The sequence below is a fragment of the Coffea eugenioides genome, chromosome 2 (genome assembly GCF_003713205.1).
Source record: "Coffea eugenioides isolate CCC68of chromosome 2, Ceug_1.0, whole genome shotgun sequence".
Taxonomy (NCBI): Eukaryota; Viridiplantae; Streptophyta; class Magnoliopsida; order Gentianales; family Rubiaceae; genus Coffea; species Coffea eugenioides.
The window spans coordinates 66,041,572-66,069,262 of NC_040036.1; the positions used below are offsets into that span (position 1 = coordinate 66,041,572).

The 27,691-nt window shown below is 38.1% G+C and overlaps 1 protein-coding gene across 1 annotated transcript; it reads left to right on the plus strand.

Moving 5' to 3' along the window:
• The first annotated feature begins 15,121 nt into the window (after positions 1-15,121).
• Positions 15,122-17,568, plus strand: LOC113760053. Its single transcript, XM_027302627.1, has 3 exons — positions 15,122-15,189; positions 15,237-16,353; positions 16,927-17,568. The coding sequence occupies exons 1-3, from the start codon at positions 15,122-15,124 to the stop codon at positions 17,566-17,568; spliced, it is 1,827 nt and encodes a 608-aa protein (XP_027158428.1).
• The last annotated feature ends 10,123 nt before the right edge of the window (positions 17,569-27,691 follow it).

The window sequence follows — 27,691 nt, forward strand, 5'->3', positions numbered from 1 at the left end:
CCTTTTTTTTTAACTCTCGTAATATTTTTCCTTTTTCTTTTTTTTTTCGACCCCCATTTCTTGAATTCCACCAAGAAGATGTTGGAACCAATTCACCAATTGAACTTGAAACTGATGCTACAATTTCAAACAAGAAAAGTGACGAAATTATTATCAGCATTCCAAAACAACTTGCCTCCAATAGAGGTACCTCATCAATACATAAGAAAGAGCTGACTAATTCGCACGAAATCCGAAAAAAACCTAAGGTAGCATTGGTCTCAGAATTTCATGGCCAAAAATTGATCTAGGCGCATCGAAGAAAGTACTTACAGAGTTTGTGGATGGATTTTCGCGGACAGATTCTTGACACTCCTGTTGAGCAAATCTCTTCTTTAAAAAAGTGTGCAGAGGAAATTATTGCAAAAATCACAAGGACGGATCCCACCAATGGTCTTCCTTTAAAAAATCACTTGATAGAATTGTTTGTCAAAGCAGAGACGTATGATATTTTGCCATTTTCATCATGGAAAAAGATGAGTAGAGAAACACATGCAAAACTCCGTTCCAAAGTGACTGCCCAACATGGAAAAGCCAAGGCAAAGGAAGAAGAACTAACTTGTCATCTGCAAAATCTGGAAGAAAAGTTACAATTTATTGAAGATAGGAAGAAAGTTCTTCAACAGGAACTTATTGAGTTGGAGAGACAAAACGTGGAAATCAGCTCAACTATCGATCAAAACCATAAAACTTTCAAGGAAATCCAGACTGAGATAAGCCAAGCACATGATGAGCTCTTTTCTCTTGAAAATACTAGCATCTTGACTGATGACGCAGTGAAGGAACTTGAAAACATGAAATCCGCACTTGAATCATGTAAAATAGCTATGGTGGACTACAAATTTGACATTTAGACTTTCCACCATGTCCCTTTTTTTTAATTCCTTTTTCATTTTTTTTATGTAATGAAATTGTTTTATATGAATAATAAAATGTTTTTCGTCCCTTATCTCTTGTTATTATTTTTTTTAAGAGAAAAGAACTTCTAAATTTAGCATTTTATCTTCAAAGAAAAAGAATAGACTTTTTTGCAAGGAAAAAAAAGGTTTGATTTAGGAGGTGTAACTGAACTTAGAAGTTGCTCTCCAAACTGCCTACGTATCCCAACAAGGGAATCAAGTCACACGTAGTTCCTGCTGTTCACATTTTTACCTCTGCGGGGCAGGAGTATCTATTTGTTTACCACCTTAGACTTGATGGAGTGTTTCAGCAGTTTAACCACATACTACACTATTGGTGATTGCCATCCACAGTTTTAGCTCATGCGGGCCAGGAGCAATAAGTTGTTCCGATTATGCATAGTACCTTTTCAGGTATTTGCCGTTATGGGGCCAACCCTTAATCCATCCTCAGCAACCAATTTATATGAACCATTCGTATACACTTCTCGAACAACATATGGACCATCCCACTTAGAAGTAAACTTCTTTTGTCCATCATGAGTAAGAATGATCGATCTCCGAACAACGAGTACTAACTCTCCAATTTGAAGAGAGCGTGGCCGGACATGCTTATTGAATGCTTTTGAAAGGCGGGCTTTATAGCACTCAATACGTTATTGACTTTCCAAATCTTTTTTCGTCGAGTTCTTCTAACTCTTCAAGGCGAAAACGAACATTATCTTCTTCACTGAGCCCTTCTTGAATCGTAATTTTTAGTGAAAGTATTTGACACTCAAGTGGAAGAACAGTTTCAACACTGTAAACAAGCGCGTATGGGGTTACTTGTGTGGAAGTTCGAAAAGTAGTTCTGTATGCCCAAAACGCTTCTCTAATTTGAAGATGTCAATCCCTTTTCGATTTATCCACGATTTTCTTCAATAAATTACATAATGTCTTGTTGAATGCTTCAGCGAGTCCATTTGCAGCAGCATAGTACATGGAAGAGTTGTACTGTTTGAAATGAAACTTTCGCAAAGTTTACTCATTACTATATTGCAAAAAGGTTTACCATTATCAGTGATGATATAATGTGGGACTCCATACCGATAAATGATGTGCAATCGGATGAAATCTACTACGTTCTCCTTTTTGACTTCCCTTAGAGGAACTGCTTCAACCCACTTCGAGAAGTAATCTGTCGCCGCTAAAATGAAAATGTGTCCGCCAGAAGATTTTGGAAGCGGTTCAATTATATCCAAACCCCAAACATCGAATTGCCAAGAAGTCACAGTTGGGTGCAATGGTTCAGGAGATTGATGGATGAAATTGCCATGGAATTGACAAGCTTGACATCTCCAACAAAGTTGATGCAGTCCTTCACTATCGTTAGCCAGTAATATCCCATTCTCTTAATGCGAAAGTGTAATTTTGGACCAGATTGATGAGCACCACATATTCCGGAGTGAGTCTCTTCCATTGCTTGCATAGGCTCATCTTCTCCAAGACATCGTAAAAACACTCCATCGAATGATCTTTGGCAAAACGTCCCTTTGTAGTAAATAAAATGTGGCGCTCGATGACGTATATCGACTCTTTTCTTGGGATCTTCGGGTAAATTTTCATGATTAAGGTAGTCAATGATGAGATGAAGTCAATCCTCCTTTTCAATCTCATGGACAAAAATGTGATAAGCATTTTTTTCTCCACCATTATCTTCTTCATCGAACATCGGAGGTATGACCCAATTTTGGCATATTGAAATTTGATTTCGGTAAGAAGGTAGAGTGATCATGGACGCCACCCTTGCCAAAGAGTCAGCTTGTTGGTTGAAATTTTTAGGGATGTGTTCTATAGTGACATTGTCCAGATATCCCATGAGTTGTCTTGCATACTTATAATATGGGATCAATTCAAGTTTCTTGACACCATGAATACCAAAAAGTTGATTTATCACTAATTTTGAATCACCATAGACTCTAAAATGCAACTGCTTCATATCTACAGCCCTTTCAAAATTGAGAATTAATGCCTGATATTTGGCCACATTATTTGAACACCGACGTGTTAAAGTGAAAGAATACGGCAATATATTTGTTTCAGGAGTATAAAAGACAATTCCCGCTCCAACTCCTTCGCGGTGAGCAGCTCCATCGAAATACATCGATCACGAAGATTCGACCATAAACACTTCTTCATCGAGGAGTTCATCAGTCAACTCCCATTCGACAGGCATGGGATGATCGGCTGGAAAGTCTGCCAATATTTGTCCTTTGACAGCTTTCGCAGGTACATAAATAATTTTGAATTATTGAAACTGAAGGTACCATCTCGCAAGCCGGTCAGACAATACAAGTTTTGCCATGACATACTTAATGGGATTAAACTTGGATATGAGTCGAACAGTGTGTATTTGAAAATAATGTTTCAACTTCTAGATGGCAAATATAAGCGCCAAACACAACTTCTCGACGGGTGAATAATTCAACTCATTAGATGTCATCATCCGACTCAAATAATACAGCGCATTCTCCTTACCTTCATCATTTTCCTGAGCAAATAAGGTCCCAACCGACCGTTCTTGAGTAGAGATATAGAGGATCAATGATTTTCCTGGAATTGGCACAGTTAATACAGGGGGATTCATCAGGTACTTTTTAATGCTTGTAAAAGCACTTCTACAAGTTTCATCCCACTCGAAGGGTACCCCTTTTTTCATCAGTCAACTGAAAGATTGGCATCGCCCAGCCAAATTAGAGATAAACCTCCGAATGTAAGTCAACTTTCCTTGAAGACTCTTCAATTCATAGATATTTCGTGGTTCAGGCATGTTTACAATGGCATCAATTTTAGATCGATCGACCACTATTCCCCATTGATGAACGATGAAACCGAGAAACTTACCAGAAGTGACTCCGAATACACATTTCAGAGGATTCATCTCCAGTTGGTATCTCCGAAGGCGTTGAAAAATTTTTCGAAGGTCTTGAATATGATATTCGCTTTTCTTTGATTTCACCACAAGATCGTCAACGTAACACTCCACATTTCTATGGAGCATATCATCAAAAATTCTTTGCATTGCCCTTTGATATGTCGCTCCAACATTTTTCAAATCGAACGGCATCACTTTATAGCACTAAATTCTCTTGGGAGTGCGAAAGGCAGTGAGCTCCTCGTCTTCAACTGTCATGCGTATTTGATTGTAGCCAGACGATCCATCGAGAAACAATAATGCTTCATGTCCTGTTGTAGCATCTATTATCAATTCTGTGATGAGAAGTGAAAAATCATCTTTGGGACAAGCCTTATTTAAATTTCAAGAATCTACACAAATTCGAATTTGCCCATTCTTCTTTCTCACAGGGACAATGGTTGAAATCCATATTAGATATTTCACTTCCCGTATGAATCCAGTTTCAATCAATCTATTTATCTCATTTTCTATCAGAGGAATCAATTCGGGCCGAAAGCGTCTTTGAGTTTGCTTGACAGGTTTTGTTCCTCGCTTGACAGACAAATTATGAACAGCAATCCTTGGATCCAAACCAAACATTTCTGAATAATTCCAGGCAAAGACATCCTGGAACTCGAGCAGCAAATCAACATACTCTTTCTCTTCCTCAGGAGTCATACAAGAACTTATGTAAATTGGGCGAGGGTCATCACTTGTGTCAAGGTAAATCTCTTTTACCATATCAATTGTATTTTTTACTCCTTGTTCAAGTTCAGGAGGAGCGTCATCCGCATCTTCTTCTTCTTTTTCAGGATCACTGATCGTAATATGATGGCAAGAAGCAATACTTTCTTGACCCAGTTCTTCAAAGATGGTTTCGATTTTTACGTTAAACAAGTTTTCATAATGCATAAAGAAATTGAAAACTCGTTTCCTCGGACCATTCTTCTTCATTGGAGTAAGATTTTCTTCCTTGACGACTTGGTACTCTTGTTTTTTGCTGCCTAATCTCTCATGGACGGGCGGTTTTAAATTCTTCAATTGCGGGCCCAGTCTGTGACGCCCCCACTTCTCCCTAAGGCGAACCAGAGGGTATCCGCGGGACGCCTGCCCAACTCTCGTCAGGACTCAAGACAATATCCATTCAAACTTAACACAATACTAGTCGTTACCACGAAATAAAGTAAGCAAATGCGGAAACGTTTGAACTTAACAATAAATATATCAATCATTCAATCCTTACATCGGATTTTGAAAAGTTACATCAATAACCAAAATATACGACATTCAGATACATCAAATGTCCCAATCATACATTAGATCCCCAAAAGTACAACCAAGAAGAGGTCTGACCCAAAATACATTAGGAACCCTAAACCAAAAGTACAAAAGATGGTTTCTCCAAATTCACTTCAAAACCAATTCTGTTAAGGAAAACAAATCTACAGGGTGAGCAAAAATGCTCGTGAGACCAAGAACACACATGCAAGCACATAATCCAAGTAGCAAGCCCAAATAACAGGTCAATAGATAAAGTACACGTAATTGACAATTCTAATAAAATGTAAACAGAAACAATTCAAGGATATGGTAGCTCTCAGGAGCTAAGTTCCACTTGCTTTGCCACGGTCATTCGTATACCTTCCCGCGATGACTCTCCGTTAACCGGGTCGGTATTTCCATTCCGTAGATCTTCACTTACTTCTCATGTTCGTCCACCGTACATACCACTCCGAACCCATACGACATTTATAAAGCGATATTCAACGAGTATGCCAAGCAAGATCTCTCCAATAAATCAAGTTTATCATGTGATTCTCATGACTCACCGAGGTTCCCGACCAAGAAAATGTCGGCTCGAGTTCCAAGGTCTGCCTATGAGTTTGGGCGTCCCCCATGTACATTTGAGTGTCGAGGAGATTCACTCCAGCGACGTATGCAGCCATAGCATACTATTTCAAGTCAAGCAAGCATGTGATATATTTAAACATTCATGTCATGTCCAGCAGATCATTCATTTCATGTCAAGCAAGTTAATCATGAGTTATTGGTTTCAAATGAGAACGAGTGCGACAAAGTGCACACTCGACTCCATTTTCAAAATTTCAAGTCATGGATACCAAGTAAGCATGTATCAAATTCACAGGAGTTCAAGTAATTATGCACTTGACACTCACCAAGTCAACCAAGGAGAAATGTTATTTGAAGTTTAAGCGTCCACCGTAGGATCCTCTTGAAGGTCCTCGGGCGAGGTTGAGCAATTAATAGTGAACAATCACTTATAAACCCCAATTATCAAGAAAGATTGCACGCTTGTACAATCCTAGAAAATTTCACTAAAATGAGACTAAATTACTCGCGAATTAAGACTCAAAAGAGGGGTTTTAAAGTACAAGAGAAATCGAGTTTTCATCTTCGAAATCAAGTATAAAACGTTCAAATGATATCAAGGGAAAAAGGAGAACTCGAAAAACTCCATTTCCTTAAATTTTGAAAATTTCAGTTTTGATATGAGATTTTTGAAAAATCGTATCTCACTTTTTACAAGTCCATAATTGGAAAACTTGGTACCGTTGGAATCCTTTTCCAAAGTACTAAAAGTTCCTAGAAGACACCTTTCCAGGATTCCAAATGAAAGGTATCCAAAAATTGGCTCAAAGTTGTTGTTTTAACACTAAGGCAGTTTTCGGGGTTGGTTTTTGGCCAAATTTGAAAATTCGGTAGAATTTACACAATGTGAACCAACCTCTAAGATTCGGAACTCAATTAGTATTGCAAACAAGGTTTAAAACACAACAAGCGGATCAAGAATCAGAGTTTTGAGCAACAAGATATGATAGCTCAAAATTGCTGAAAATTTGAACCCGTTTGACCGTTTTCCAGGTTTAAATCATTCGTTTTGGGACTTTGAATGGCACCAAATTTTTTAGGAATACACTACCATATAAGGGTTATTCCTCTATAAAATTTTGTAGAAAAATACGTACGAGAAGATAGTTATCCGAATCACGAAAGTTTCCAAATTTTCAAGACAAATTTGCCTTGTAAGTTCCGTTTTTCCATTTTTAAAACGTTTGGCCAACAAAACACCTCAAACACGGTCCATTTCAGTAGGTAATGTCTAAGAGATGTCCGAGATACATTCGGTAGATGATTAACACCAAGAATTTCAAAACAACAAGTCCCAATAAAGATTAAAGCTTTAAACTAACCAAAAGAGGGTTTGAATTCACCAAGTCAGTTTTGGATTTCGGCCACAAATCACTCAATTCAACTCGGATTTGTGCATGGTCAGTGGCGTTGAAAACTAGATTCATAAGGCTTCAATTTTTTAGAAGAAACTATTTTCAAAATCTGTTCACAACTAGCTCATATTTGAGCATCAATTCGCTGCTCAAAACAGAGCTCTCAGTGTAGACGTGAAACAGGACAGTCATGTTTAAATGATTGGTACAGACTGCTCAGGTGGAATCCGAATGTAATACTGTTGGAAAACTGGGAATGTCTAGTTTCCAGTGCAGCAAAGGACATTCGATTTTGACATCGGGGTAAAAAGTTATAGCCAAAACAAGAACACTGCCAGCGCAGTTATGGGAAAAATTTTCAGTTTTGCTGATTTCCGAAAACACATCATTTGGCCAACCAAATCAAGTTATTTTTTGATAAAAATTTCTACACTACCCACACAACATATATATATCATAACCAAGTCATTAGAACCACGAAAAATCACTCTAAAGGTCACAGACAACACAGGGGCAGAAATGAAAAATTTTCACCTTCACTCCCCTTTGAGTTTCCACTAACAACACAACATTATTCCACTAAATTAAGCACTAAACCAACATTAATATCATCAAAATATAACAAATCATTCCATCCAACAATAGTGGGAGTGCATAGAGCCCACACAACATTTTTCAACATAAATAAGGTTACCCACATGCATGCATAAGCTTAGATGTGCAATAGAACTTCCATAAATCAAGATTACCAAGGTTGATCATCACTTGCTTTGCTAGATGATCAAGACAGAAATTTTCGGCCCTTCTTAGCCCAAGAAAAATCGTGAAAGCAGCCCTCTTTCCTAGCTTGATGTGGTCTCCAAGTGATTAGCTAAGTGTGGTTGAATTTTGGTGTGATTTGGTGGAAGATTGATGAAGAAATGAGGAAGAAATTGGAGCTGTTTTTCTTCCTTGTTGTTCGGCTGTTTGAGTGAGGAGAGAGAGGGCAAAAATCTGATGGAGCTAGCTTCTTAAAGGAAGCTTAATGGTTAAGTATTTTGTGCACAAAAGTCAACCGCGAATAGTGCGCGTACGCGCGCGTTTTATACTCGATTCCTCTTAAGTTTGTTGCACTAGTGCACTAAAACTTTAATGCACTTACATTCATATCATCATTATTCACTCTTACTAGTCCCAAAATAAAATTCTAAAGTCCTTCAATTAATCGCGCGCGTAAAAATGCGTAGTTCCAATTTGTGCGCGATGAAACGAAATTTCTAAAGAATTCTTATAACGATAGCATTACTAACTAATAATTGAGTACTTAAACATAAAAATACCTATTTTGAGACTAATGTACATGTTTCCAATTTTTCAACCTCATTGTACTCTCAAATCGGCTATTGTCTCCAAACGTGTATTCACTATTCTTACTTACCGAGCTTCCAAGAAAATAAATTTTGAAACAAGTCACTTTAAAAATATAATTAAGCTATAGATCCATGTAATTAGGTCTAGAAAGGTTAGAAAATAATATTCGGGGCAATTGGCCAAATAAATAATTAAATGAGCTTGTAATAGGAGTTTAAAATAGGTAAATTTTTGCGAGTCCTCACATGAGTCGAGTATTAATTTCTCAATTAACCTTTCTTAATCTACCATTGATCATTCTTAACTCTCTAATATTAATACACTCCCAATTCAAGTATAGCCTCGAAAGATGTGCATTCATTGTTCCGAACTAAACGAATTTTCGAAAAGTGAATTTTCCAACAAAATGCTTTAAAAATATAAAAGAGGCACGTTCCATATAAATAGATTTTAAATAGTCGAAATAAATAATTTGGAGAAAATGAGTAAATAAATATTTAAGTAAACTAGTAATATTTGATAAATAAGAAAAATTTTCGGGTCCTCACATCCTCCCCTCCTTAAAAGGAATTTCGTCCTCGAAATTCGCACTTGGGACAATATCATTCTCTTAATGGTTAAGTCTACCAGATCAATCACTAATTTACGTTTTTCTAACCCATGCTTCACAATTTCTATTCATTCAACTAGCAATCAAACCTTGATTTTTCTCATTAGATATTTTAATTTCCAGGTCATAGGGCAACATAATCGGCCTTATGTCTACCTCACATAGGTAACGTCTTCACTCTTAATACTACTATTACCGCCACTAATTCCAAATTATGAGTTGGCTACTTTCTCTCGTGATATATTAACTTTCTAGAGACATACACAATCGCCTCATCCTATATCGTTAGTATACATTCTAATCCACCCTTTAAAGCATCTGGATAAATCATAAAGCTACCTTTTCCGCTCGGTAAGACTAACACAAGTGCATCGGTTAAACACCTTTCACTTTTAAAATTCTTCCTCACATTTAAAATCCCAAATAACTTGCCAAGTCTTGCACTCTTGGAAAATTTCTTGATCAAACCAAAGGAAAGGTTCGACTACCTCTAAGAATTCCAAATTTCGGTAGGATTTTCTAGTCGTTTCCTCTTAAACAACGTCCACTGTAGCTGAGTCAATAACAATTCCTTCCTTAGATATTGTATAACCTAGAAAGGCTATTTCCTTCCAATCGAACTCACATTTATTGAATTTAACGAAAGTTGGTGCTTTCTCGGAGTTTGTAAAACTATCATCAAGTGTTTTTCCATGATCTTTTCAAACATTAGAGTATTCCGATATATCATCAATAAATGCCGCCACAGATTAATCCAATTACGATTTAAAACCTTGACGCATTAAGGCCATCATTGCTACTAGTGCATTGGTCAACCCAACGGGCGTAATTGAAAGTTCAAAGTGTCCCCATCTTGAGTTGAGAGTAGTCCTAACACACTAGTTTCTAGGATCCTCAATCGGCAATAGTTCTACTTTAAATTCCTTATTCACTGCTCATGGCCATTGATCAAAATTCTCGTTTATGTGGGGCTACGGAGTATTTGTTCTTAATAGTTACATCGTTCAAGTCTCGATAATCTGTATATATATATAGCCTCAAGCGTCCATTCCAAATATGATATCTGGTCCTTAATCGTTAGTCTCATTCAATCCATCAAATATTTCCTTTCACTAACCCAAATCTCACCACTTTTAATATCTCAAATTGGCGATCAAACACTGGATCCCAACTTCAACACCAAGTTCTCGATTTGGTCATGATCCCTAGTCGCCTCCAAGACCTCAGGGTGGTCTATATTCTCAAGCACAATCTCGACTACGTCTAATACCGTTCGTGTCTTATTATAAATCTAAAAGTGTAAGGCAAGATTTGAACATACATGTAAGTCATAAAACCAATCAAAAGCGGAGTAAAGTTTCATATGTCATAAGAATCATAATAGGTACATCAAGTTGGGATAGGTTTATCAAACCATTTCAAAAGGGAAAGGGAAACAACAAGATTATAGCAAAACGTGCCGAGTTACCAAGATACAAAATAACAAAAGACTTTCACTTATACAAAAGATTAAATCTCCAAAAGTGCCAGTCTAATTTAGAGTAAAGTTACAACCTCTATCCCTCTAGTGGAATTATCTACCCCCATTCAAAAACTTCCAGTACTTAGACCACTATCTGACATTCGATTATTTTGTAGCGAATCTAGTGGGCTGCTGAGTATTTCCTCTTTTTAGATGCACTGGGACAATTTGAAATCTTATGCTCGATACTACCGCACCTCAGACACTTTCCTTGCTTTATCCAGCACTTGTCCTCGGTGTGGTTAATCTTGCCATAATATCCACAATTTGCGTGAGAAGTGACGGCTTAACCAGTTTGAGGATTTTCCTTGTATTCCTTCTCCAGTTCTACATTCTTACATAGCAACTCAGTTTTCTCTGCATATTCCTGTTTCCACCGTCCTTCCCAGTAGTCAGCCAATTTCTTTTGAAATTTTACCTCGTTTCGAAGAATGTTCATCTCTTTACGTATTTCTTTCAAAGTTGTCATATTACCAATTGACTTAAATCAAATGCTAACCTACCAGGCAAATCAAAGGATCAAAATAACTAGCTATTCATAATGGAAGCTCGAGCCGTATTACTCTTGCATTCTTTCACCTATAGGTTACCCCGACATATAAATCTTAACTATTCTTTGTTTAATACGGCAAGTTCTTAGGTTTCCACGAGATTACTATCATCATTTACAAACACAACAAGATACGGGGCCTTATTCCTTAATATGGAGGTTCCATGTCTTAGTTCATTTTCCAATACTTATCTACAAAGTTGTTTGAGAAGAAATCATAATCACTTGCTCTCACTAGTGCCTTATTGTATCCTTTCAAATCAATCTTACTATTTCGAAGTTAGATTCTCCGTGAAGCCTAAATAGACAAACTTCAAGAATCATTCCATTTTCACATCTCGCTGGGTCCCCAGGTTGGTTGATTGGTTTAGAGTTTTAGTGATCCACTAATCGTGCTAGGACATCAATCGTCTGGTTAATAGTAATAACTACGCGATTATTTTCCTTCATTTCTAGGGTTTTGGTTCAGTCCAGCAGTCGCTCTATAATCGCCCCCTTGAGTTGGGAGTTGCTTAACCCCTCGCTCTCGATCCTTTTTCACTCCATTCGCCACCCATAAATTTAACATATTTAAACGCATGATATACCGTGAGTGCACATAAATGGAGTTTGAAAAGTGACACATTTATCACGCCAAACAAATACAAGAATAAAAGGGAAGACACCGAAATAATTGCAAATGTGTACAACCCAATCGTGGATTTGAAATCATGAAGCGGTAAAGTCAAGGATGTCATGAGTAACGTTTAATTGTCTTAAAAGGTAGGAAACATAGTGAAACAAGATACAAAATGCAATGGCCTTTAAGCGAGCGCCACCCCATCTATTTTTGGCAAAAATTATTAAAATAATTTAAATCACTAATTTAGTGATTGGCGGAGCCAAAAATCTTCACTACCTCCATAGGATCATTTTCATTTCCAGCACTAGAATTTTTAGATCTCATGTCCCTTATCGAATATCTTGTCATTCTCCACTTGTTCAACCAAGGTAACACATCCAACCATCGACTTATCCATCCTGTCTTTAATTTCGGGCACTACCCTAACAAGTCGGGTCTTAGCTTTTTTAAAACTCCTCACCGGGTGCCTTTGTCTTCCTCGCTCCTCAGGTACCCCAGTCTCTTCTTCAAGAATTCTAGTAGTCTGGGTATCCACAATTGTCCTTAGTCCTCGATTATCCTCTCAAACTACCCCAGTTTCCTCGAATAGTCACTTTTAATGATCGACCACTATTAACACCCCATTATTTGGGCCCGGGCAAGTCCTTTGAAAATCACATAAAGTCCTAGTTCTGTGAATTGGATTATCTCACCAATGCTCCCTTAGATCTTTCTCGATAATGGACCATCGGAAGGCGTCCCGAGACCATTTAATATCACCCTTACCTCCCATAACTTACCCTTAAAAGTAAAAGCTCATGTAGGTCCAAATATATTCAATAAACTAGATCTGATCATTTTGTACTATCCCACATGTATCACACAAGATCAAGACTCCTTGTCATCCACTAATTCAAACCTAGGTTCAATTTTTTTTTTCATTTTCACAAGTTATCACTTAGCTTCCCAACCAGTTCCACAGTCCGGCATCCTAAACTTTTAAGCTTAGGATACACAATAGAGATATGAAACCTAAGCTCTGATATCAACTGTGACGCTCCCACTTCTCCCTAAGGCGAACCAGATGGTATCCGCGGGACGCCTGCCCAACTCTCGCCAGGACTCAAGACAATATCCATTCAAGCTTAACACAATACTAGTCATTACCACGAAGTAAAGTAAGCAAATGCGGAAACGTTTGAAGTTAACAATACATATATCAATGATTCAATCCTTACATCGGATTTTCAAAAGTTACATCAATACCCAAAATATACAACATCCAAATACATCAAATGTCCCAATCATACATTAGATCCCCAAAAGTACAACCAAGAAGAGGTCTGACCCAAAATACATCGGGAACCCTAAGCCAAAAGTACAAAAGGTGGTTTCTCCAAATTCACTCCAAAACCAATCCTGTTAAGGAAAACAAATCTACAGGGTGAGCAAAAACGCTCGTGAGGCCAAGAACACACATGCAAGCACATAGTCCACGTAGCAAACCCAAATAACAGGTCAATAGATAAAGTACACGTAATTGACAATTCCAATAAAATGTAAATAGAAACAATTCAAGGATATGATAGCTCTCAGGAACTAAGTTCAACTTACTTTGCCAGGGTCATTCGTATACCTTCCCGCGATGACTCTCCGTCAACCGGATCGGTATTTTCATTCCGTAGATCTCCACTTACTTCTCATATCCGTCCACCGTACATACCACTTTAGGCCCACACGACATTTATAAGGCGATACTCAACGAGTATGCCAAGCAAGATCTCTACAATAGATCAAGTTTATCATGTGATTCTCATGGCTCACCGAGGTTTCCGAACAAGCCCATGCCGGCTAGAGTTGCAAGGTCGGCCTACGAGTTTGGGCGTCCCCCATATACATTTGAGTGTCGAGAAGATTCACTCCAGCGGCGTATGCAGCCAAAACATACTATTTCAGGTCAAGCAAGCATGTGATATATTCAAACATTCATGTCATGTCCAGCAGGTCATTCATTTCATGTCAAGCAAGTTAATCATGAGTTATTGGTTTCAAATGAGAACGAGTGCGATAAAGTACACACTCGACTCCATTTTCAAAATCTCAAGTCATGGATACCAAGTAAGCATGTATCAAATTCACAGGAGTTTAAGTAATCATGCACTTGACACTCACCAAGTCAACAAAGGAGAAATGTTACTTGAAATTCAAGCGTCCACCGTAGGATCCTCTTGAAGGTTCTCGTGCGAGCCTAAGCAATTAATAGTGAACAATCACTTATAAACCCCAATTATCAAGAAAGATTGCACGCTTGTACAATCCTAGAAAATTTTACTAAAATGAGCTTAAATTACTCGCGAATTAAGTCTCAAAAGCGAGATTAAAAGCGAGATTTTAAAGTACAAGAGAAATCGAGTTTTCATCTTCGAAATTAAGTATAAAACGTTCAAATGATATCGAGGGAAAAAGGAGAATTCGAAAAACTCCATTTCCTTAAGTTTTGAAAATTTCAGTTTTGATATGAGATCTTTGAAAAATCGCATCTCACTCTTTACAAGTCCAAAATTGGAAAATTAGGTACCGTTGGAATCTTTTTCCAAAGTACTAAAAGTTCCTAGAAGACACCTTTCCAGGATTTCAAATGGAAGGTATCCAAAAATTGGCTCAAAGTTGCTCTTTTAACACTAAGGCAGTTTTCGGGGTTGGTTTTTGGCCAATTTTAAAAATTTGACAGAATTCACACAATGTGAACCAGCCTCTAATAAGACGTTAGGCAGTTTCTCTCTAACCTGAGAGCTATCTCTTTCTAACCTGAGAGCTTTCTCTCCTCTGTGTGGGAGATTGGAATTTTCAAAGTGAAAAGCCCGCCGAAATTGCATTCGCATCCCTTTCAAGAAACGAAAAATGCTGAATACTACACAACACCATTTCTGAACACTGAATATCAAACACCAGATCTCTAACAACAATTCCATAGTGGAAATAGGGAAGCTGGAAGGTCATGAAGGAGCAAAGGTAAATTAAAGGGGTGACATTTATGAACACTCAAAGCAAGCCTTAGAGATCAGAAAGCACTTAAAGCCGGTTTGATGGACTACAATAGCAGCAATTACTCTTAATCTCACAGCATTAACTCCACGAAGCCCTAAAATGCCAGGTTTCACTGCCATTAACTGCTTTTTTAGGTCTTTTATGTCTTCTGCATCTGCATTTGCATAAGTAGGTGGTTTTCTTTTTGTCTTTTTGCCTATCCGGTAGTGCACTTACCTAGAGAAGATAGTAGTCGGACTTTCTCTTCCCACTATTTTTGTCAGGCTCTAGCATTTGCTCTTTTACATAAATAGAGGTATCCCACTAAGATTTACTGGGCACCATGGCTAATGAACTGGAGGAAGTTTTAAAGAAGTTTGCTTTATCTAATCTAGAGCAGAACGGAACATGGTTGGATATGGATGACATAAATTCGGGGATAACTGAGTGTGAAAAAGCATCATTGGGAAGATTAGAGGAGAAAAAGTTGCAAATTTCATAGGAGTAAAGAACTTCGTGACTGCAGCTTGGGGTTACCCAAAGAATCTGGAAGTAGCGGAGCTAGGTCCTAACTTATTTCAGTTCTTCATTCCAGAAGAGGAGAACAAACTGAGAATACTAAACGGGGGACCATGGTTGATAGACAGTCAGATTCTAGTGCTGAATAGATGGGAGGCTGGAATTGAGGAAAATACTGAGGCATTTAGATTTGCCCCTCTATGGGTTCAAGTATGGAATTTGCCAATCCACTGGATCTCGAAAGAGGCTGGGAGAAAGATAGGGAAAATGTTTAAAGAAGTGAAGGAAGTTCTAATTTCCCACACAGGAGGAAAGGAAGGAAAGCACTTGAAGATGCTAGTGTGGGCAAACATGACCCAACCATTACTACTTGGAACAACAGTCAAGATGAATGGAGTGCTAAAATGGATTAATTTTAGGTATGAAAGAGTACCTGATTTCTGCTACAAGTGTGGAATTGTTGGTCACAGTGAGAAGAAATATAAGAACAAAGTGAGCATTAAGAAGGGACAACATGAGAACCAATATGGTCTCTGGCTACGTGCACAAAATGGGAGAGGATCACCACAACAGAAGAGTAATCCCAGTTCATATAATCCGGATAGGCAGGTTTGGGGGTTTCAAAATGGGGAATGGATCAAGAAGAGCAATGGTAAAAAAGAAGAACAGGGAACCAACCCTTCCAGAACAGAGAGTGTTAAAAGCATGGCATTGACCAAGAATGCATTCACAGTAGAGGATCATAATGTAAGGCTGGTAGACAGGGTACAGGAACCAAATGAGGGAGATGAGGAGCTCCTGGATGCTCAGGTGATAGAAATGCACAAAGAAGGGGCCGAAAGGATAAATAAAGTGAGTAATCTGGAATCTGCCTTAACAGAGTGTGAGATGGGGAGAATGGTTCAAGCAGTAGGGTCTCTGGTAGCATTAGGAGAGCTTGGTAATAGGAACCTGGATAGGAGAATGGGAGAAAGGGAAGATAAAACAATGGACATGCTGGTGGATGAGGAAGAACATAGCCAGAATAAGGAAAATAGAGTCAGCAGGGTGAGGAAAGTAAGACTTTGGAATAAATGAGTGACAGAGGTAGGCAACCTCTAAGTGATATTCAGAATAGGGAAACCAAAAAAGGGGGTAATACTAAAAGGAAGCTGCAAATAATTGATGAGGAAATGCTGGATATGGAGCATAATGAGCAGACTGTAAAATGAAACAAAGTGTCTGGTGAGATGGAACACATAGATCAGATATTGAGGGGGGAAGAGACCAGCCCATCTTGGTCTCTCAACCCTCAATGAGAGTTCTGGTGTGGAACTGTCAAGGTGCAGGGAGCCCCTTGACAGTTCCCCATCTGAAGGAGGAAAATAGACTCCTCTCCCCTAGTAACATTTTCCTATGTGAAACAAAAAACAGGAAGAGTTATATGGAAAAAGTAAAAAAAAAATTGAACTTTGATAATAGTTTTGTAATAGAGGCTATGAATAGGAGTGGTGGGATGGCTCTCCTATGGAATAATAAAGCCAATATTTTGAAAGTACAAGGTACGGCCTTTACAATTGAGGTGAAGGTGGAAGATGAATAGAAAAAGGAAAGTTAGTGGTTGATTGGAATCTACGCAAGCTGTGATAGTCAAGTGAGGCGAGGTCAGTGGGAAGTCTTGATAGAAGGAAAGTTGGGTGGGGGGATAAATGGATTATTATAGGTGACTTCAATGATATCACCTCAAATGATGAAAAATGGTGTGGAAGGAGGAGAGATAATAGAAGTTTTCATGACTTTCGAAAGTTCATAAATGAGAATCAGCTGCTGGATGTTGGGTATATAGGAAAGCCGTGGACATGGAGCAACAACTGGTATGGGAATGGAGAAATCAAAGAGCGACTGGACAGAGGCCTATGTTCCATGAAATGGTCTCAATGCTATGAGGATGCAAGGTGCACACACATTGATTCGATTGCCTCTGACCATAGCATGTTGTTACTTGAAACTGAGAAGAAAAGAAAGAGATGGAAAAAAAGATTCCAGTTTGATAAAAGATGGTTACAACATGATGATATTGTGGAGGTGGTAAAGAAGGCTTGGGATGTCCAGTGCGAGGGAACTAAATGGTTCAAGGTGAAGGAGAAAATCAAGAACTGTAGGATTGAGCTTCTTAAATGGAGCAACAAAAAGAAAGGGAACTCACTAGAAAGAATTAATTGGTGCAAAGACCAGATTGAGGCAATTAAGGCATCAGAGACTGAAAACAAAAGGCCAAGGATTAGGAAATGAAAGAACAATTGAAAGTGGCTTATGATAATGAAGAGGCCTATTGGAATCAGAAATCCAGATTAAGATGGCTAAAAGAGGGGGATAAAAACACCCAATTTTTTCATGCAACAGTCAAAGGAAGGAGAAGAAGAAATAGAATCCAGAAGTTGAAAAAATCTAGTGGGGATTGGACTGTTACTGATGAAGAGTTGGGAAAGGAAGTTGCTGACTATTATGGAGAGTTGTTTAAGAGTTCAGGGTCGGAGGAGCTTGATGACATCTTAGAGGGGATCTCTGTATCTATAACTGAGCAAATGAATAGAGATCTGATCAAAGAAGTTGAGGAAGATGAAATCAAGACTGCCTTCTTCTCTATGGAACCTAATAAGGCTCCTGGAAGTGATGGCATGTCTCCGCTATTCTTTCAAAAATTCTGAAGCATAATTAAGAAGGACTTGGTAAGTGCAATTCAAGGATTCTTTCATAATAATGTTATTCTTAAAGCCATTAACCACACAGTCATCTCCTTGATTCCAAAAGTAGATTGCCCTATAGAGATCAAACAGTTCAGGCCTATAAGTTTATGCCAAGTGTCGCGCCCCATTTTTTTATAAAATAAATGAATGGTTTAAAAAGTGAATTTCAATTTGATTTGAAAAATGATTTTTTTTATTTAAAAGAAAATGAGTAAAGAAAATGAAATGGGCCTAAATGGGACTTTGAAATGCGACGATTTTGACCCAAAATAAGTTTAAAAAGGGTTTTGAAATAAAAATCGGAGTCGCCACTTGGTATTGAGTTAAGGTGTACTAAGTCACCAAAAATGAGTTTTCAAAGGAAAAAGTAGAAAAAACCCCTTTTAAACGACTCCAAATCTACGTAAATCAAAGAAAAAAGTTCGGGAGTCACATTTGAAGAAAGGGAAGGCAAGGATAAAAATCTGAGGCACCCTTTCGACCTAGCCAAGGCTAGTTGTGTGATTTAGTCAAGGATTTTCTTATTTTAACCAAAAGATTTATCACATTTGGACGTACTATATGAATGCAACCCTAGACCTAGGAGGGTATCGGGGGGTCAAAATATCCCTTCGAAGTTAATTGGTACCAATCACATTAATTGTGACGCCCAATAGCGACTCTTTGCAGAGGTCACGAATAATGCAAAAATACGAGACTCTAAGAAAAGAAAAAGGAATAAAATAATTATATAAATATACATGTCTTAAAGGAGTGCATCATGTCGGGTACGGGGGACTAATGTTCGTGACTCAATTTTCCCTTTAATAGAGGGAATACGAGCGTGCTAAAGCTAGAAAAGCCAAACTCGTCCATATCCCATATCCAAGGGGTTATTCCCTAATCTAATCAAGCAAATGCACTATCCAAATTCTAATTCTTAAATGAAATGCAAATCTAATGTTATGTATCACACATAGGGGTAAGGAATATACATATAAGGAAAAATATGGGATAGGGGATATACGTATAAGGGGAATATCATACAAAATGATAAAAGACCCTAAAAAACGAAAAATATGCATGAGATGACGTGATTTTATCATACAATCATGATCTAACGTGCGAAGGGGTCCTAAGGGTCTAGCGTTGGACTAGCCCTTATTTCTACTTCCTCACTAGCATTGGACTAGTGAGGAATCGGAAAAGAGGGTCTCAACTAGCGTTGGACTAGTGAGAATTTGAGAAAAGGTACCACAACTAGCATTGGACTAGTGTGGCGACGACACGTATTTATTATGGTCTAATAAATCAGATAAAGCATAATAAAGCAAATAAACACATAAATCACATGAAGCACATAGCACATAGGCATGATATCTAGATGCAAGACCCTAAGAAAGCGATTAAACACATAGGCAGACAAACATGCAAGCAAAATGAAACAAACAAACAAATAAAAGCCCTATCTATTACATTGGGGAGGCCCTACTACAATCTAAGAGGGGGAAAAGGAATAAAATAAATACCTAACTATTACAAATTTGGCATTCAAGTGCCTCCAAATAATTACATTAGAAAAAATGAAGTTAAAGAACAACCAATAAAAATAAAGTAAACAAGCACGCAATAACGCATGCAAAATTCACGATAAAGCACATAGGAGCACGTTGGAAAATAAAATCAAGGAGATAGAGATTACCTCCCTTAAAGTTGGAGCTCTAATGAAATGAAATCACTTATTTACCCTCCAAAAACAAAGAAAGGGTCAAGGCATCACTTTAATTAACAAATAATCGTGAAGTTGAATCCATTAAAATCATTTAAACAACCTATATTCAAGAAATTAAATCAATGAAGAACTTGATTACAAAAATTAATAAAGCTTTGGGGTCAAATTATAAGGAAAATAAAGTTTAGGGGCCTATTTGCAATTAAACCAGGGACCCAATTGAAAGAGATCAAATGTTTTTAGGGCCATAATATAATTAATGAAAATCTAGGGACTGATTTGCTAATTCAGTTACCAGATTCTTAGGAAAACAGGCCATTGGGCCATTTTATTTATTTGTTTGGGCCAAAACCTTCCCTAGCCCAATCGAAACCCAAGCAAAACAGACGGCTAGCCTAATTGTTCTTACCAATTGAATCCAACTAAATTAATCACAAACTCAATCCTAAAAACCCAACCAAAAATGTTGGGCTCTATCTTCCTAAGCCCAAGTCAAAAATTCAGCAAAATAAACTAAACCACTTCCTTAAACCCAAACAAAATAACCTCTTAATCCAAAACACTTGTTTCACTAAACCCAACAAGATAAACAAATCAACTAAAATTATTAAGCCACAATCATGACCCAAAATCAAGAAATAATCAAGCTAAAAGACTACGTAAAATCAAAAAATTTGGTGTCTACAGTTTGCCCCTTTTTGTCTGAGTTTTGGAAAAACTTGAGACAAAGAAGTAGACACCAAATACTCACCTGCGTTATTCGGCTGCGAACTAGTCGGACGACTGCCGTTTTTGAAATGAGGACTGACCCCTTTTAATGAGACTAACTCGGACGAGAAATTTAAAATGGACTGACCCAAACAGGAAATTTAAACGGGACTAACCCGAACAAAAAATTTAAAACGGGACTGACCCGAACAAGAAATTAAAAATGGGACTGACCTGAACAAGAAACTTAAAACGAGACTGACCCGAACAGGAAATTTAAACGGAACTGACCCGAACTGAAATTTAAAACGGGACTGACCCGAACAGGAAATTTAAACGGGACTGACCCAAACGGAAATTTAAAATCGAGACTGACCCGAACAGGGAATTTAAAATCGGGACTGGCCCGAAACAGGAGTTTAAAATCGGGACTGACCCGAAATAGGAAATTTAAAATTGGGACTGACTCGAACAGAAATTTAAAATCGGGACTGACCCGAAACAGGAAACTTAAATTAGGGACAGACCCGAAACAGGAAATTTAAAATCGGGACTGACCCGAGACAGGAATTTGAAATCGGAACTGACCCAAGGCAGGAAACTTAAAATCGGGACTAGGGCTGCAAACGAATCGAGCCGTTCGCGATTCGAGCCGGCTCGAGCTCAAACTCGAGCTCAGAATATTAAGCTCGTTAGCTCGCGAGTCGGTTCGCGAGCTTGAGTATATATATATATATATTTTTTTTATTTTTATTTAATAATAAAGTTACGTATATTATATTTATTTTTTTATTTTTTATTTTCATAGTAAAATTACGTATATATTCTTAATATTTTATTATTTATTAAGAAAAAAATATTATTTTATTTATTTTTTAAAAAATAAAATAATTATTTTTTATTTTTTTCGAGCTCGAGCTTGAAAATTGCCGGCTCATCGAGCTCGAGCTCGAGCTCGAGCTTGCTAAAATTTAGTCGAGGCTCGACTCGATTAGCTCAAAGTTCGACTCGACTCGACTCGTTTGCAACCCTAATCGGGACTGACCCGAAATAGAAAATTTAAAATTGGGACTGGTCCGAGCAAATTTTAATCGTAGGACTGACCCGAACGAGAGTTTAAAGATGGGACTGACCCGAACGACAATTTAAATCATGGGACTGACCCGAACAAAAAATTTAATCATGGGACTGACCCGAATAAAATTTAAACCATGGGACTGACCCGAACAAAAATTTAAATCATGGGACTGACCCGAACAGAATTTAAAATCATGGGACTGACCCGAACAGAATTTAAAATCATGGGACTGACCCGAACAAAATTTAAAATCATAGAACTGACTCGAACAAGAAATTAATCATGGGACCGACCCGAATGAGAAATTGAACATGGGACTGACCCGAACAAAAATTTAAATCATGGGACTGACCCGAACAAAATTTAAAATCATGGGACTAACCCGACACAAAATTTAAACGGAACATTCCAATGTACTTACCTGAAAAAGATCTCAAAGTTTTGCCCCAGTAGAGGTTAAGTCTTTGCATCTGAGCCTATAGTTGATTCTGCATTGCCATGTTGTTGCACCTTTTGAGTAAATTTGCTTGCAACAATTCGATCCGCCTTTGTTCTGCTAGAAAATTCTCTCCGATACCGGCTCCAGTACGAGGTGTTATTGTTTTCATCCATGCACGAAATTTTCCTGCAAAAGAGAAAGAACAGAGAAAGTGCCATCATCATTTGATCCGTTTCCGTTTGAGAATCGTGTAAACATGAGTTTTTTGATGCCTTCGTCAACTTTTGCTGCGGCATCTGACTTAGTTGGATTTGTCACTCCAAAACTTTTCTGCTTTTCCCAGACTGACCAGGTATACATTTTGCCATATTACGAAACCTGCGTAGCCGGCCTTGCTGAATCTCAACCATTTTCAAGAGACGACTGAATCGAAGTATGTTTCGAATAAACCACGGGGATTGTTATTCACCAAAATTCAAGACCAAAAATGATGTATGCAAGGTAACTTCACATGTCACGCAGGAATGAATATGCAAAAGAATGCAAACACAACCAACTGTATCTAATCCTACAAAATGCCATGAATACAGGCAATTGAGAAAAAATGAGTTTCATAAGAATGTATTTGCAAAAGAATATATTTTTTTTTTTTACAAAGTGACACAGTTTTTGGCCAACAGATGTCATATTCGAATCCCTGGACATCTTTGTTCCGGAATTAAACACTGGTAGAAGTATTACGAAACGAAGAGAAATGCAAAATGAACCAAATCACCAGCTATTCCTCCTCGCACTTGCTTGTTGCAGAACCCTATCTCGGCGCCCTTTCGAGTTTTCACCAAGGTTGCCCCCATCCTTTTGTTTTTGTTTTGCCTTTCTTTCTTTTTCTCTTTTTCCTTTTTCTTTTCTTTTCTTTTCGAGGTGCTCTTTCGGATTGACTCGTGTGTTGAAGATTGCTGGCATCAGTAAAATGCGTTTCCCTTATAAACTTAGGCGAAGGCATTATGGACATCACTTGCCAGTTGATTAACAAACTTCCCAATAGAAATACAGCAAGTGACGAAAGCCAGGACATTGGCCTTTTGTAATGAGGTCAGGTGGGGTGTTTTCCAAGAAAAGTTAAGGCTTGAAAAAAAAAAATTTTGATGAGAGGTATGAAATAACCTGAGATTGCATCATTTTGAAATTATCTCAAATTTTGAACGAAACCGAGGAAAATTTGCCCCAATTTGATTGGATTTCTCTCTTTGCATTTTGCATTGCATTTCCTCACTTTTGCATTTTCCTTTAAAACTAAATTTGCCCCAGTGTGAGATTTTTTATTTTCCTTTTGATCATCTCTTTTTTCAAATAAATTTGTCCCAATGTGGAGTTTTCCTTCTTCTTTTCCTCTTGATCATCTCTCTTCTCAGAATAAATTTGCCCCCAATGTGGGGTTTGCAATTCTCAGGGGCTGCCAAACAAAAATTATTGTTTTGATAGCTCAAAGGGGATGACTAGGGGTGAAATATTCTGATTGGAAAGGAAGATGGCCTGACTTTTGTCTCGTCCCTTGCATGATTTCCAAAAGAAAATCGCATAATCAAAAATAAAGAACTTCTTACACATGTCTGAGTTGATAGGTTGAGGGAATGTCTGCCCATCCATCTCTGTCAAAATGAGTGCCCCGCCAGGTAATACTTTTTGAACAACGAATGGCCCTTGTTAATTTACTCTTGGCTTCATCTTGCATTGGGAACATTTGCTTTAGCACTTTGTCCCTTTCTTCAAAAGATTGCCAGTGGACCTTTCTTGTTGTAGGCTCGGGCCATGCGTTTCTGATAACATTGGCCATAGCATTCAGACGCTTTTCATCAATCAGGGCCAATTGTTCATGACGCTGCTTTAACTGATCAGCTTCTTTCAACTTGGTTCCCATTAGAATACGCAATGAAGGGATTTCTCAATGAAGGGCTTTCTTAATAAAGGAATTTTTCAATGAAGGGATTTCTTAATGAAGGGATTTTTCAATGAAGAGCTTTCTCAATGAAGAGATTTTTCAATGAAGAGCTTTCTCAATGAAGAGATTTTTCAATGAAGAGATTTCTTAATGAAGGGATTTTTCAATGTATGGCATCATCGGAATCCAGAACAGTGATATTCAAAGGGTCAAATAATTTCATCTTTGGCCATCTAAAAGAATTAAAAAAAAATCAGGACAATAATCAAATAAACAAATAAAACAAATTGTGCATTTCATGAAACTCCAAATCAAAGTGGAAACAAGACAAAAACTCAATTGCAAAAGATGCTTTCATTTAGCTATTCACATATGCAAGAAATAGTTTTCGTGAACTTTAATAAATGACAACCCATAGATTTACCGAAATTCCCTTCGAGAGGGAAGATACTCGGCCATCCAAATTGTGCAAAACTCCTTCAGGATTTTCAAATTTCGCCTTTGGAGGTGGATGCCTCAAAGGTGTCCTTGTGTTTGGGAAAGAAGTTTGTACTTATACTCAGTCCTTGTTCACCATTTCCCCTTAACACTATTTCCCCTGCCTCAATCATGTCTTGGACTTTGTGCGTAAGTGCTTTACAATCGGCGGTTGGGTGGCCAGGTGCTCCCGAGTGATAGGCACAAATAGCCTGTGGATCATATCCAGCAGGCATGCCATAAGGGTAAGTTGGAGGGGGAATCACACCTATTTTACCGGCAGCCTTTAGTTGCTCATACAATTGGTCCAACGGTCTGCCTATGTTAGTGAATGTTCGGGTACGATTTTGGCTGTAGGTTTCAGCGGGTTGGGGATAGTTATATGTGGGCCTATTTGGTGGGAGAAATCTTTGATGGTAAGGAGGTCGAGGACGAGTTTGTTGAAAATTTGGTTGAAATGTTTGGAAAGGGGTTGTAGGCAGATTGGCGTAATTTGGGCGAGGTCGGGGGTGGTTGATATTGGTGTTGTAAACAGGGTGAGGATTTGGATAGTAGGGATAAGGTGATGAATATGTTGGGCTGTGTTGAAATCTAGGTCTCGGTGTGGGGTTTCGGTCCCAAATAAAGGTGATTTCCCCCTCTTTCTTTTTGAATTGCAGTTTTTTCCCATTACTCCCTTGTCCTTGCAAAGCATCAAACTGCCATTTGAGGGCGGAGACATTAACAATCTTTCCAACTCTTACAAAGTCATCGTACTCCTCAAGCTTATTGACAATAGCGGCGAACGAGCATCCAGTCATGCGGAAAATTTCTTCAAAGTACGGCGGATCATGTGCTTTAATGAAAGTTTGTATGATTTCGTCCTCGGTCATTGGTGGCTCGACTTTTGTAGCTATTTTCCTCCATCTCTTGGCATAAGTCTTGTGGTCCTCAGAGGATTTTCTCTTTGTTCGCTCCAACGTGGCTCGTGTCTGGGCCAGCTCGCAGTTATACTCGTACTATCTCACAAAAGCATTGGACAAGTCAAGCCAGGTCTGTACTTCATCGGGTTTTAAGTTGGAATACCAATCGAGTGCATCCCCCTCTAGACTTTCTGGGAACAGCCTTAGAGGTAGATTCTCGTCATCTATGGGCCTTCCCAACTTGTTAGCAAACAGACGGAGGTGCGTTTTGGGATTGCCAGTTCCATCGTACTTGTTAAACTGTGTGGTCTTGAACCCCACAGGCAATTGCACATTTGGGAAGAGACAAAGTTCATCATAGTCCAGCACTCCTTACTTGTTCAATCCTTGACTTTTCCTCATAAAATCGTCGAAACGGTCTAGGCGCTTGAGCAGCTTCATATCAATGGGAGCAGAAGATTCTCCCATCTCTGGTTTGGTTTGAACAGTATGGTCTGACAGGAATGGCTCAGCAGCAGTGTGATAAAAGGTATGTGACTCAAGTGGTATATTTGAAGTGACTTGGGGTGGTGGAATTTGCGTGTGAATAGGAAGAAATGAAAGATTAGGAGGGTAAGTGTATGTCAAATTCGCGGTGGTATCGGTGAAAGTTGCTTCGGGTGGAATAGCGAAAGATGGAGTAAAGGTAGCCGGAGTCAAAAGTATGACAAATGGTTCTTGCTCAGGTTGTCTGACGGGTACGGGCTCGGGTTGAACTCCGCTGCTGATAAGTTCATCAATCAATTTTTTTTGGGCCGCCATCTTAGTAGCCATCTCATCAAACTTAGTAAGCATCTCGATTAGCTGAACCCCTAAACTCGTAGTCTCAGGTTGAGCGGTAGTAACAGACCTATCCGATGGTTCCGGTTGTGAACTCATGTTTACACGACTCCTCTGGGCTTGACTACGGGATCGTATTATGATGAGGTTTCGACGAGAAGCAATGTTTAAATATTACCTGAAAATTTTTGAAAGGAATTGCCTTTAGATTTAGCCCTCGCTTAGCTATTCCAATAAAGAAAAGGAAAAGAAAAAAAACAAGAGTTAGTAAATATCCAAAAAATTCGGATGCATGTCCTATGGGAGGAACCCTTTTTGTGCCAAGGGTAAGTCTAATATAATGTAATCCTCTGAGATAGGCACTATACCATACCTGATGGATCCGACCAACTTAGTAATGTTTGATTAGAAAGTAATTTGGAAATTTTGGACCAATTGAACAGCGGGAGATCTCCAACAAAATGAAGACAAATCCGAATGAATGATTGGTTTTGGTTGGCACAAGAATTTATATAAATTAATTTAACTTTGACGGGCTTGTTATTGAAAAAAATTTGAAATTTCCTAACACAGATCAAAACCCTAATTTATCCAAATCAAATAAAATGTAATGGGTGATCTTCTTAAAAACAACTAGGTTTCTCAATCTGAAATTTGACATTAAAACCCTAATTAGTCGACTGGGTTGGATGAAATTGATGATTTATTCAAAAATTGACCGGATCACCTTAAAAAGGGTAAAATGGTCAAATGCATTGAATGAAATTTGATTATTTATTCAAAATTGAATGGATAACCCTAAAAATGAATTAAACTAATCAAATGAATTGAATAAAATTAGTGATCTATTCAAAATCGACTAGATTGCCCTAAAATGGGTAAACTAGTCAAATGAATTCAAAATCGACTAGGTTGCCCTAAAAATGAACAAATTGATAAAATGGACTGGATGAAATTGATGAATAAAATGGTCCAATGGATTGAATGGAATTGACATCTTATTTTAAAAAAATCAATCTATCCATTGGTAGTTCAAAAAATTATTGCGATGCATTAGTCTATGAACCTTCTAAAATCAAATTTTGGCCTCAATAAGTTTACCATCTCAATAATGAGAAATTATTTGCGAATTTCTTCAAGTTAATGTCCTTTAAGCAAGGGATTTTTACCAATTATGTTAAAAATGGCCAAAGAATGATTGTTAGATGCTCATATTCTAATGTACCAAAGATCGCCCCAGGGTCATGGAAAGGATTGGATCCTACCTTACCTTGTGCATTACCCCTTTGGATGGTACAAAAATATAAATGTACAAGTCTCCTTGGATTAAATATCCGAGACACAGGGCGGTTTATTCCTAACACGAGATCCCCTAAATGGCATTCCCTTTCTATGGTTTATGCGTGATGCCAGTTTATTAAAGCAGTAAAATATGCAATTTGAAATGAAACATGACCTAAGGGACCCTTTATTTGCCAGGGTGAAACTAAAATGAAATGTGTTCATGTTACAAATGCGAAGCATTGAATTTAAACGTGTCACATCAAACGGGGTAGGCTCCTAGAGAGTGCCATCCCAAGACTCTTATTTCCTAG